A 13720-nucleotide genomic window follows, 5' to 3' on the forward strand; every position below is an offset into this window, starting at 1 on the left:
GGGTGGGGACCAGGCAGGGTAGGATGCTGGAATCTGCATTATTAAGATGAGAGTATCTCCAAGTGATAAGAAGATTGATGTTATGGCTGTGGAGAGGATGAATAAAACAGAGTATGAGGAAGGTTTCTGAAACCAACAGGTCAAGGATCCCTGAGGTGTGATGTTGGGAGCCATGGGAGAGCACTGCCGTTTCCCACACCACAGCAAGTGTTCTCAAAGCCAGAGCTCTGAACCAGAAGCACCTGCATCACCTGGGAACATGGTAGCAATAGCAACTCCTGGATCCCACCCCAGACCTGCTGAATCAGGCACTCTGTGGAATGGGTACTAGCAATAGTGTTTTACTGAGACCGCGGTGGACCTCGGGGAGGTTTACTGCTCATAGACCATCATCGCTCAGGACAGAGACTCTTTCTCCCAGGTCCTTCGAAAAGCAATGGACATAAACGCTTTCTGTTAAATCCCATTGCTGAGGTTGGTGCGGAGTGAAAGAATTCTGAAACTTTTCAGCCATTTCCAGAGATGTGCATTTTGTGTGTGTTTACATTTGTTTTATATTTACTTGAAGTTGGCATTCATTTATCCAGCGTGAGGTGGCCTTTTAAACAAGAACCAGGTTTCCAATTAAATCTGCCTTCTTCACCCCAATTTTTTTTGAGAAAGAGTCTTGCTCTGTCACCCAGGCTGGAGTGCAGTAGCACGATCTCAGCTCACTGCAACCTCTACCTCCTGGATTCAAGCGATTCTCCTGCCTCAGCCTCCCAAGTAGCTGGGATTACAGGTGCACGCCACCACACTCAGCTAATTTTTGTATCTTTAGTAGAGACAGGGCTTCACCGTGTTGGCCAGGCTGGTCTCAAATTCCTGATCTCTACTGATCCACCCACCTTGGCCTCGGAAACTGCTGCGATTACAGGTATGAGCCACTGCGCCCAGCCCTTCACCCCAAATTGTACTTGTTCATTATGAATTAAAGCTGTCCACACCACTTTCCCCACTTGTTCAAGGGGAAGACAACAATTCCCCTATCACCTGGCAATCCTGCCCGGGAGCTTTTACTCAGCTACCCTGATCTATCTAAGAGGACAAGATTCTTCTAAGGATAAGTGGTCTTGATTTCCTGGTCTTGACTTAAAGGGGAATTCTGGAATTGTCTGATCTACCTTTGGGAAATAAGAAGTGGCCCCAGCTTACTCCAGATGGAATAGGAGATATCACAGGTTAGATCACATGGTGGTTGGTAAACATACAGACAGACGGGAAGCAGGGAATCTTATCAGGATCCGTATCACGTCTCATGAAGTCATCAGCGGCATCAAGCAAATAGATGGCAGACCTGGAACAAGAACACCAAAGGGCTTGGAGAAAATAAGGGAACTTCAAATGGTTTGCTTCCTCTCTCCCCTCTCCTCCCAGTCCCCATACTCACATATGTACAAACGTCCAAGCCCTATTCAGCAAGGCCCATTACTCTTGGGTCCAGCTTTCAGTGAACAAATGCAAACACAGGATGGGTATGATTCCCCCTCATTAGCCATCAGGATCCTGCAGCCTCGTGAGAAGTAACCACCATCCTCCGTGATGACCGGTGGTCATGAGGACCTTCTCTCTGCTCAGCGCCCTTCTCTCGTTCACCCCACCCCGCATCGAAGCCAGAGCATTTTCACTGCAGTGCAATCTGTTTGTGCCAAGGGCTGTTTGTCCTTTTTCTCCTCAGTAGCTTCAGTATGTTTCCACCTTGAGATGTCCTCAGTCATCAGAGGGCGACCTAGCAGTGCCCACACTGTATTCCCAGGCAAGGAGAACCTGCCCTTACAGAAAGATGGGCCTGCAGCGCTACAGTAGCATGTTAAGGACAGCAGGCGGCACTCCTGCCCCTTATAAACTTACCCCGAGGGACCTGCATAGGCACACTGCTGAGTAGGGGTATCCAGCAAATTCTTTTTCTTTTTTGTTGTGGTCATTGTTGAGTAGCTGGGATTACAGGCACACACCATCATGCTTGGCTAATTTTTTTATTTTTCGTGGAGATGGGGTTTCACTATGTTGGCCAGGCTGGTCTCAAACTCCTGACCTCAGGTGATCCACCCACCTCGGCCTCCCAGTGTGCTGGGATTACAGGCATGAGCCACCACGCCGGGCCTGGAGCCATTTCTTTGTTGGACATAGACCCGCACTGTCCTCCCTGGGATCTGTATTGGGTTCTCCAGTCGTGCAGTGTCTCAGTGGGGTGCCTGGACCCTCTGCCTGTCTGAAGCTGCCTCTTCAGACAGGCAGAGGCTCGGTGGGGGCTGAGACCTGCTTAGAATCTGCATGGGGTGAGCGTGGAGAACACCAGCTCCCTTCTCCTGGGGTCTGGGCATTTGTTATTGGTGTCGGTGGTCACAGCAGTTTCTGGGCCCATTGAATTATTTTAGTCAAGAATTGTAAATAACCCACTTGAAATTCTGTCTGTTTGCAAACAGTGGTCTCTCTGTCACTCCAGGACTTCTTAAGGCATTCCACCAGAGCCCACCTGGTAAGAGTAGCCTTGGCTCAAACAGACATATTCTTATTCCAAATATGTGTTTTGGAATCACAAACTGAAACTGCTATATTCCAAGTAAAATAAGGAGCTGGCAGTCACACTGGACGCCTCTCCGGGGTCTTGTGGTCAGGGATTGATTGGCTATTTGCAGGACATATTGGATAACTGTTCAAGGGACAGTTGGAATCTGGACAAGGAAACAGAGGGGAGACAGGAGGAAGAATCACATTATGCCTCAATAAGATGTCATCCTGGCCCTACAGAGACACCAGATTTAGGCAGTGACCATGTCCTCTTGGAAAGGAAGAAAAAGACAAGCTCAAAAGGACACAGGCCCCAAGAGTGAGGTATTAAGATGAGCAGCAGTTGGAGACAGCCTGGCGTGGGAGGCATGACCATCACGGCACATACTCTGAGGAGCTAAGAGGGTGTTGCTGTTGCTGTTCCTCCTGGAAGGTCCTGATAATGAGTCTATCAGAGTGTGGTGCCCCTGGGCTCTTTGTTTGACTCATTTTAGCTTTCTTAACAACCCATTCCAACCTTCAAAACAAATTGTTTTTTTTTTTTGAGACAGGGTCTCAGTCTGTTGCCCGGGATGGAGTGTCTCACTCTGTTGCCCAGGCTGGATTGCAGTGGTACAATCTCAGGTTGCTGCAGCCTCAACATTCCAGGCTCAAGCAATCCTCCCACCTCAGCCTCCCTGATAGCTTGGACCACGGGTGTGTGCCACCATGCCCAGCTAATTTTTTGTATGTTTTTGTATAGATGGGGTTTCACCATGTTGCCCAGTCTGGTCTCAAATTCCTGCAACCCATTCCAACCTTAATTAAAGTTGTTTCAATAGAATTGATATAACTCCCAAACTTAAAAGGCAGATGTGTGATCCAGGTTGGTTGAATAAAACTCCTACACTTTTGGAAACAGCATGATGGTTTTTCTTTAGAAGGAATGATTTGTTGACTGCATAAACTTTAAGCTGGCACTGATTGTCTGCCCAGCACACCAGAGTTCTTTGAGTGTGGATCCAGTGAAAATGAGGCAGAGTGAAAAGACAGAGCAGCAGATGGAGAGATCAGGGGCATCATTTGACCTTTCATATACATCTGTGTCTGAAACCGAATTCTTCCTTGAAGTTCCTAGAATTTGGATCTTTATTTTATTTAATTGGCCGGGCACGGTGGCTCATGCTTGTAATCCCAGCACTTTGGGAGGCCAAGGTGGGTGGGTCACGAGGTCAGGAGATCAAGACCATCCTGGCCAACATAGAGAAACACCGTCTCAACTAAAAATACAAAAATTAGCCGGGCATGGTGGTGGGTGCCTGGAATCCCAACTACTCGGGAGGCTGAGGCAAGAGAATTGCTTGAACCTGGGAGGCAGAGTTTGCAGTGAGCGGAGATCCCGCTACTGCACTCCAGCCTGGGTGACAGAGTGGAACTCCACCTCAAAAACAAAAACAAAACAAAACAAAACAAAAAATCTGAAAATCATGTTACCAAGTATTTGTTTGGGATGAGGACAGCAAATTGAGGACAGCAAATTCTATACCTTCTACAAGGTATAGAAATAAAGATTCCTTTTAATGATCAAAGCATATTACGAACACTTTTTCTCCAGTCTGCAAGCTTAGAAGCAGCAGATTGGGGAGCATTCACCATGGATGAAGCAGGTCCCACCAAGATGTTCTCCAAAAAGGCAGTAGAGTACTCTGCAATGGCAGATCAAGCCCTTTGTTGAGCCTCGGACCCAGAGAGAGTATCGGAAAGTGAGTATGGGGTCAGCAGTGGGTGGTAAAGGGAATCTTGGAGAAGTCACATGTTGGCTGATGAGTGATGTTGGCTGTATTGCAGTCGACAGCAGAAACAATCTCAGTCAATAGGAATAAATACACAGAGCAGTGCTGGTCACACAGGACTCGAGACTCATTCTCCTTGGCTTCACTTTTTTGCCCTCCTGCCCCATCACACACACACTTGAACACACTCTTAGGCTCCTCTCCAGGTTCTAAAACCTCCTACATAGACACGGTGAAATATTTTCTATATACTTAAGCTTATTTGTCTGGATCCAGAAGGAACTAGGTAGCATCTCCTTATATCTTAAACCTAGTGAATTTCAGTCATATCTTGGAATCATGTTTTTGGAGAAACAAAAATCTCTAGATTTATTTGGTTCTCTATCCCATTTAGACATGAGAACAACCAGGACCAGAGATGTTAAGTAAAGCCACCTAAGTGACATCTGCCACTGAGACCCAATTCCAGAGCCTGTCTCCCATCCTTCCCTCTAGTCTGTAGCTCTGCATGCTGGTGTCTCTCACCTGGAACCTGAAGAGAGGAGCTGTCATCTCCTGAAAAGTAAATGACCACATCTTGGTCGTTTGCTGGAGGCTGCTCCTGGGCTGGCATCTCATCAGTTCTTGCCTGGAGCGGCTCTGTCCAGGCCTGGAGGTCCACCAGGAGAATGGCAGAGAGGAGGGTGAGGGGAAAGGCAGAGAGGAGCCTCGCTGGGGGTGGTCGCGGTTCCAGAGCAGTGGGGTCACCGCCCCTCTGAGGAAAGGTGAGTTCCTGATCTGTAGCAGGCCCAGCAATTCCACCGTTGGAGGAAGCGGGCACTGGACTCATCCCAGCAGAGGAAGAAATTCAGGCCGTTTGGGGAACTGGGCCCTAGATGATGGTTTTAGGTTCTAGGGCATTAGTAGGTGCCTGAAGGGCTCAGTGGATGTGGATGTAGAGGCAAAATGAGGAGGGGTGTGTGTGCACGTGGGGAAGGTCTGGTGGTTTGGGAAATGTCCAGTGTCCTGCAGAAGTGAAACCTGGACCAGCCTCCTGCACAGAGAACACTCCAATCCATAGGCATTTCCTCAGTAACTCATGAGAGAGCTGTTATGGGGAGAGCTGGTTAGATTTGGATGTGGTGTTGTTACACACAGGTCTCCCAAGTCCATAGTTTTTGCATAGCTGTAGGGCATCCTCATGGTGTGACCTAGGCCCTATGGTTTCCTTGTACTAGAGGGTGTAGCTAATGGGGTTACATGAAGACAAATGGTGTTCCCAGCAAAATACCACTCTATGAAGTCACCTGCAGGGTACTCAACAAGACATGAGTTAAGAGAGCAGCAAAGCAGGGGTCCAGGTACTGGTAAGCCAGCACCATGCCCTGGGGGTGGCGAGGTCCCTACCCTGTAGCAGTAAGGAGAGGCTGGTTTAGTGGTGACCTCACCATCAAGGTGGGATTCCTTGGAGTCCCCTGGCTCTGGTGAGGCTGTGGTTTTTCTTGACAGCCCCTTGCATTGGGGCACTGTGGTCTGAGGTTGTGGCCATCCATGTCTCCCAACCCAATAGATTTTTCTAGGAATTTCTACAAGTGTAGACTTCCAGTGTAGACATGGTGGAAACTGTTCTCTCACACACATGCATTTGAATTTCCAGAGAATATTGAAGTGAGCCTGCACTAAGTTGGAGCTGACTCTCCATAAGAGTGTTGACACCATCAGGCTGGAGTAAATATTCTGGGGAAGCTGTGGGTGGGGGTGTGGGTGTAGGTGTGAGAGGAGAGAGGCCTCTAGGAGCAGCAAGGATATTTGCACACAACTGAGGCTGTCTGGTGGCCCCAGCAGACACAGAGTGTGTGGACCTTGGGCAGGGCCCTGGAACATGGTTTTGACCTGGTAGGGAAGGGCAGTCGTGGAACATAGCGTGTGTGTTATCATGGGGCAGGGCAGAGGCTGCGTGGGGGTGAACTCTGAGGACCCTCCACCTCCCAGGTTCTCAGAGAGCACTGCCCTGTCCCTCCCCTCAGCCCTTTGTCCACCATCCTGAAGGGAAGGTCCTGGTGCTGCCTGTGCCACACAGTGACTCCCAGGCCTGCAGATCCAGCTGGGACAGGCAGGAACTCCGAGTCCCTGCCCTTTGTCCCCTTTTCCCAGTCACCTCTCACAAGTTTTCTATGTGTCTGCTGTTGGCATCTGCAGCAATTTTCCAAAAACCTGTGAGGGAATAACTCTCTTGTGCTGTTTAAAATGTGTCCCTAAATCATTGACTCTCCTCACACAGAAAAGGTGGTGACTTGTCTCCTGTTCAATCGAGACTGGGTAACATCTTGACCAACTGAAGGCACCTGACTTAGTGCCATGCTGTTTTTCTGGGATCGGGCCTGATGAACTGGAATCTTTCACTTCCTCTCTATTGGATGGTGCTATAAGCTGAATGTTTTTGTCCTTCTGAAAATCATATGCTAAAATCTTAAATCATTAGTTGATAGTGTAAGAGGTGGAGCTTTTGGGAGGTAAGAAGGTCAGGAGGGCACACGCTTTATAAGTAGCACTAACGCCCTTACAGAAGATGCCCCCGAGAGCTCCCTCTCTGGTGAGAGGGTTCACTAGGTGAGAATACAGTGAGAAGATGCCGTCTATGAATCAGAAAGGCAGTTCTCATGACACCAAATCTCCTGGCACGTTGATTTGTACTTATCAGTCCATGAGAAACACATTTCTGTTTTTATAAGCAGCTTGGTTTATGGCATTATTTTGCTAACAGCCCACACAGACTATGAACGCTGGTGACTTTGGAGCCCAGGCATCGCACTTGGAGGAAATCTGAGTTTGCACAGGTAGAGGAACTGAGCCCACCTACAAGGACTGGCTAGAGAATGCAAAACAACCTGCTTCCTGGGAAAAAAAAAAAAAAACCTCTGATTTGCAGTGTTTTTAAATTTATGTTCTTAAAATCCTCTCAGCTATGGATGATTTAACAATTATTTCACAAAAACTCCTCTTCCATGAGCCAGCATGATCCGACCCCAGCACGTCACACAGTCCCTTCCCTCAGTCTTGCCGGAGCTGTCAGCTGAGCCAGGACTGCCTGCCCCCGTGCAGGAGTGTCTCAGCCCTGAGGTCTTCAGATCCCAGCAGAACCTCTTCTCTGATGCCCCTGGAGGGAGCCAGGCCCCAATTGCAAATGTGTGAGTGAGGACATGATGATGCTGTTTCCATCCTCTAAATTTTGTGGTGGCTTTTTACAAAACAGCAGGTGAACAGGGAGAGAAGTTTTCCTTGTCACGGAGAGAAGTTGGACTTGAGCACTTTTTGCATGTCAACTTTAGTTCTTCTCTAAAATATTGATGGATCTTCTCACTTTATTTTCAAAGTGTGACACAGATCCCATCACGGTGGGTTAATGGGATTGTGGACTTTTTCTAGTGACCAACCGATCCCCTGTCAAATGTTCTTAGTTTAAATTCTTCCTTGGGGAGCAGGGGCAGTATGGGACCCAGGTGTGGTGCCAACGTCCGCCCTCAGTGACAGATTCAGAGTCGGCCATGGGACTTGGGCGTTGGCTGGAACAATGGGAAGGAAGTAGGGATTTTCTCCAGGAGATCAGCTACGAAGGTCACAGAGAGATGACCATGATTCACATGGCTGTTGTCTGCGGAGAGAGCCCAAAGTAAGACCAAGAGAAATAAATGGGAAGACAACAATGTGACTCATGTTTTGAGTCCTTAAATCAAGCATTTCCTGAAGCCAGAATTCCCCCTCTATTCCAAGATATAAGAGTCAAAATGTTAACTCAGCTTGTCATGGTTTGACGTTTGAATTCAAGACCCCACTAAGATGTCTGAAAAACATCAAAAATACCAAACTCAGGGAACCTGAGAGGCAAAGACGGTACAGTGCGCAAGGACAGGAGATGAGAGCAGATGACAGGTGTCCCGAGGGCAGCTTGGGCATCTGGCTCCCTGGCGATTCCCATGCACAGCCCCGGGGGAGAAGAGCCTTGTTGATGTTGATCAGCAGGGAAGGAGGGACGGCTACGAGAGAGGCTGGAAGGACAGCGAGTGAGTCAGGGATGGGGACCTTCATAGTTGATGTTCAGAGCTGGAGGAATTCCAGGTGGCAGCAGGAGTCAGTGTGTGGCCATGGGTGGAGGGCTGGGGCAAAGGGGAAGGGGGGGTCACTCACAATGTCATCCAGGAGGACAAAGCACTGAGAGGTTGGGAGGGTGATCTGCTAGCAAATATTAGAATGAACTCTTTCCCTTAGTTTTTATTTTTATGAGTTATTTGGCTTTTAGTGGCAAAGGAAGAAATACAGAACTTCAGAAAAGGAAATGAGTACTTTTCTCATCTCTTACCTTCTGGTTTTGTTTGTAAGCAGAGTTCAGAACAAACAGAGATACAGAAAAAACAACTCTATACTTTTCTTGTAAAAGAAAAATTTCAGCAAGACTTTCAAGAAATGTCACGGAAATGTTTATTGAAGACTGTTGCAATAGGGGTTGAAACATTGTAATAGGAAGAGCCCTTGGACTCAACTTACCTCAAACCAAAGGCAGGAGATTTTAAGCCTTGTGGGGAGCTAGCAGGATAGTTCTGGAGGTCGTTAGGAGGGAAGTTGGCTAGTGTGATTGGGCCATCAGTGTTTGCTCAGTTGTGCTTGTTGGAGTAAGGCTCCCATCCTCCCACAGAGACAGGGCTGCTGCCCTCTTGGGTCATTACATTTATAGGGATGAGGTATCTGACTTATTCGTTATTCATTGTTGCACCACACGAGTGGTTCAAGGTAGAAAATCCCTTGCATGTCATCAGTGAACGTAGAATGTTCATGCATCTCAGTGAACAGTTCTGGGTGTTACTTGAGGCCGAGCAAGTGGCCCTGGTTGTTTGGAGTCCCTCACACCTCTCCCTGCTTTCTCTGTCCCTAGAGTTTGCAGCAGTCATTGCCCACCCTAGACTGCAGTAGCAGAAGCCATGTGTGGTGCTCCCAGTGTGCCTTTATCCAACAGAGGAGCAGGGAGGCTCCATCCTCATCTGACCCTTTCCCTTGGATTGATGGATGCTTCTCAGCACATTAGCCTCAATTCTACTCCATGCTTCTCTCTGGCAACATCCATTCCTCTAAATTCAGTGGAGGTTGACCTGACCCTGCATATTTATTGCCCTGATATTATTCTCTCCACTGAACATTGTACTCTACCCCTTCTTTTAATCTACTCACGTTTTAAATACCTCTGTGTTTCACCATGAAGTCTTTTCCTGCCCTCAAAACCAAAATAGTCTATTTCTTTCTTCTAAATTCCTATTGCTTCATGAAGCCACATTTTCCCAAGGATATTTTTCTGTATTTCAGCCTTCAATGTTTTTAATTCGCTTCCCCACCTGGGAAGTGGAAGTTGCGGTGAGCCAAGATCGTGCCACTGAACTCCAGCCTGGGCGACAGAGGAAGACTCCATCTCAAACAAAACAAAACAAAACACCCAAAAAATAAAAAGCAGAACACATCAAAAAGAAAGGGAAGAGACCAAACAACCAGTCAATTTTGGCTGTGAGTAAAGCAGTTAAATAGAGGAGCATCACGGTGACTTTTAGGCAACCAGGTGAGACCTGGAAAATCCTTCCCTTTCACCTATAGGCCAACCTGGCCTAAGTTCACAGACTTTGTAGAGTGACCTATCTTCCCAAAAGATGTACTTGTATTTGGCAACTGAGGTCTCTCCACTACCCGTTCTGGTTCCTGCTGCCAGACAGCCTCGCCTCTTGGGTGGTGCATGAGAATACTCGCCCTCCTCTATCTTGCTCTCTTGCTGGCCCTCCAGTTCCAGGACCAGGTGTGACAGCAAGAGTGGAAGAGAGTCCTGCTCAGAAGGGCTGCTGAGGCAGAGAACCAGCCCCGACCACCTATCTCCCAGTAAAGTGGAGAGCTCTCACTAAGGACCATCAGATGAGGAAAGGCAGCACCAGCCTGCACTAGCTTGGTAGGTTCTTTAGTATTGGAAGGACTTTTGTGCACAGAGAAAAATCTCATCACTATTTACACTAAGTTTAAACCAGTTCTTGAGTATTAAATACTGACACAAAGGTGATTATTTAAATTCCCTTCATCTACATTGATGTCATACATTTAGTATGCCTGGTTGTTTTTAAACACATCTAACACCTTAAAGAATAGATAAACATATTCCTGAATGATGATCCCAAGCTTATTTGTTCATTATACCAAAAGTGATATAGAAGGGCCCATATCATGGATTTGATATCTTTTCTTATTTGTTTTGATTTTACTCCTTCCTATGATTTTCTTGATCTTCCGAGACCCCAGATTACTAAATGAGGTTGCAAGTCTAGGGTGAAACAGCTGATCCTTGATCAGGAAACAGTGCTTTGTATGTGTCTAAGATGAATTAAGATGAATCAAAGTTAGGCTACTTGTTATTTATTATCTGGTTGAGATTTTTGTTGTTTTTGTAATAGAAAGGTTTTTTTTTTTTTTTTTTTTTTTTTGTTTTTGGTCATGTCATGGCATTGTTCAATCCCTGTCTTTTATATAAATTTTAATTCCAGAAACTTACCTTCCCCCAAATACGTTCTTAACTTTTTGCACAACTGTAAGTGTATGGTCAATTGTCTTATCATTATGATATATTGACTTGGTTCATTGGCATAATTAAAAGCATATTAACATATATTTTCTCACTAACATTTTAGTAAAATGAGTATAGTTTATTATAACTAACAGAATTCATATGCTTGAAGGGATGGAGAGTTGAGACCAACTCCTTCACTAAACATTGGTCTAATTAACCTTTTGGGGACCAGTAAGGGACCATTTGTCTCATTGGTTATTGGGCCTCATCCTCTATGGTCATTAGCTTCTGAGCTCTTCTTCTATCTGGTTATTAATTGAATCACTGATGCTTGTCAGTTTTTCCTGTTTTGGGCACAGTTTTAATTTTTCCTTCTTAATCTTTATTTTATTCTATCTTAATACAGTTATATATCACCAAAATAGAGTGAAATAAAGCTTAATGTAAAATATATATATTTAACACATCTGCTTAAACTTTCAAAAATTATGTATAGCAATGCTTTCCCACTTTTTAAAATTAAAGGACAAGTAAACATAGCCCATTAGATCTATCTTTCCTTTGAGCCAACAACCACTTTTTGCCTCTCATTGTAAACTTCTATGGTTTGAGAATCATTAGGAATGCATTGAACTTTTAAGTTTCAAACTATTCCAATTAACACCTATATCCTGTTAGGCATGGTGGCTAAAGCATGTAATCCTAGCACTATGGGAGGCTGAGGAGGGCAGATCACTTAATCTCAAGAGTACAAGACCAATCTGGGCAACATGGTGAAACCCTGTCTCTCCAAAAAGTACAAAACATTAGCAGGGTGTGGTGGCACATGTCTGTAGTCCCAGCTACTCAAGAGGCTGAGGTGGGAGGATCAGTCGAGCACAGGAGGTAAAGGCTGCAGTGAGTTGTGATTGCACCACTGTACTCCACCTTGGGTGGCTAAGTGAGATACTGTCTCAAACAACAACAACAACAACAACAACAACAAACCCAATTATATTCATTTTCGCTATTTCGTTATTGCTCTATGATGCTCAAATTGTGCATCATTGCAATGCAAAGACTAGTTAGCTGAATGTAGATCAGAATTCTCTATACAAAGGAAACATACAAAGCACCATATAAAAAAGCAAAAGCGGGGGAAAAAAGGAAAAAGAAAAGAAAATTAAAAAGGTTAAACACACTAAGTTTAATGCTTGAACTTTATTTTGGAGAGAAAAATTTAGAAAGATACAAGGTACACAGAGTGAAGTGTTTTCTTTTTTCAGGACCTTGGATTGAATCTTGCACTGTTTTGGTTTTTATCTAGGAAGCTCAGCGACAGCAGAGTTTGTAGGTGCGGCGCTCGACTTTGCACTTCCCTGCATCGAACTCAGGGGTAAAACAACGCTTGTTTCGGCAATAGCAGGTGCGTCTCGCCTGAGAACCTGTGGAAAGAAGAGAGGGTCCGGCACAGGGAGGGAGGTGGGGAAAAGGATAGGCAGAGCCAGACTAACTGAGATAGTCTAAACAACAGACACTGTATGAGTCATGTTAGGATGGAGAAAATTCATGTCTTTGTCATAAATGACAAGAAATTGTACTAGCTATGTGTTAGTTATGCAAGATCATAGCTCTTTCCCCATCTGAGTCTATCCAGGACATGTTTATTAACTGCTCCCTGGTAAAACAATATACTTCTCAACCTCAGGGTTACCTACTCTTCATTCTGCTTAATCCATGCCCCTAATCTTGACCTCCATGTATGATCTCCATGTCCTAACAAGGCTCCCTAATGCACCTGCATCCGTTTCTGAGATGCTGCATTGTGCATGCTCATGTCATGGACTCAAATACTTTGGTGCTCAAGGGTCTTTGAAGACCTTCCAAATTCAAATTCTTCATTCTCTCTCTTTTTTTTCCCTAACATTTTACTTATGTACTTATTTTAATTGACAAATAATAATTGTGTATATGTATGAGACACAATATGATGTTTGGATCTAAGTATGTATTGTAGAAAGATTTAATCAAGCCCTTTAGCCTACATTGAAACACACCCATAGGTTCCTCTCTAGGTTCTAAAAGCTTTACCAATGGACAAAGTAAAATATTCTCTCTAAAATTAAGTCTACCCATTCAGACTTAAAAATACCTGGTCAGTATAGCTCTTTCTATCTTAAAAGTAGCAAATTTCACAGAAATATCTTGAAACTAAAAGTCTTAGAAGAAAGAAAATCTTTTAGATGTGTTCGGTTCTCACTGATTAATTTAGAGATGAGAAAATCAAGGTCCAGGAAGATTAAGTAAAGTCACTCAAGGGAGGTAGACTTTTCCACACTTGATACCAGAGCCTGTCTCCAATCGTTTTGTTCTAGATTTTGCAGATCTGCAAGATTGATGTCTCCTACCTGAGGCTCTAAGAGTAGAGAGTCCATTTTCTTCAAAGGAAACAGCAAGGTCCTGGTCATCTTCCCCAGGCTGCTCCTGGGTTGCAACCTCATCAGCTCTTTCCTGGAGTGACTCAGCCTGGGCCTGCAGGGTGAAGAGGAGAATGGCAGCAAGGACGGCGAGGGTCCTCATGGCTGGGGTCACCTGGAGGAGGGAGAGCAGGTGTGGATGAGTTGAGAGTGAGGAGTGAGCCTGGATTTATAGCTCTGCTGGGAGAAGGCCTGAGACAGAAGCTGCAGTGAGAGGAGGTGGGCATGTGATTGGGAGGGGAAGGGCTGCCTTCGCCCTCAAGATCCCTTTGATGCTCCTCTTTCTCCCGGCTTTCATCACAGAGTGAGTCTGTATGCTTAGTGCCTCTTCTTGATCCAAACTGTTAATGACGATAAGGGCATTACTATCCTGTCCT

At 45.6% G+C, this 13720-nt stretch overlaps 2 protein-coding genes across 2 annotated transcripts; both read right to left on the reverse strand.

The window, feature by feature from the left end:
* Positions 1-4153: 4153 nt before the first annotated feature.
* On the reverse strand, positions 4154-5483 carry LOC126961113 (defensin-7-like). The gene is made up of 2 exons (XM_050801165.1): positions 4848-5483; positions 4154-4266 (listed from the first exon to the last, which is right to left on the reverse strand). The coding sequence occupies exons 1-2, from the start codon at positions 5149-5151 to the stop codon at positions 4154-4156; spliced, it is 417 nt and encodes a 138-aa protein (XP_050657122.1). The 5' UTR covers positions 5152-5483.
* Positions 5484-12068: 6585 nt separating this feature from the next.
* LOC126961112 (neutrophil defensin 6-like) lies at positions 12069-13452 on the reverse strand. Its single transcript, XM_050801164.1, has 2 exons — positions 13275-13452; positions 12069-12311 (listed from the first exon to the last, which is right to left on the reverse strand). Exons 1-2 carry the CDS (start codon positions 13444-13446, stop codon positions 12199-12201), a joined length of 285 nt encoding a protein of 94 aa, XP_050657121.1. The 5' UTR covers positions 13447-13452; the 3' UTR covers positions 12069-12198.
* Positions 13453-13720: the final 268 nt, after the last annotated feature.

Source organism: Macaca thibetana, chromosome 8 (assembly GCF_024542745.1).
Source record: "Macaca thibetana thibetana isolate TM-01 chromosome 8, ASM2454274v1, whole genome shotgun sequence".
NCBI classification, from domain to species: Eukaryota; Metazoa; Chordata; class Mammalia; order Primates; family Cercopithecidae; genus Macaca; species Macaca thibetana.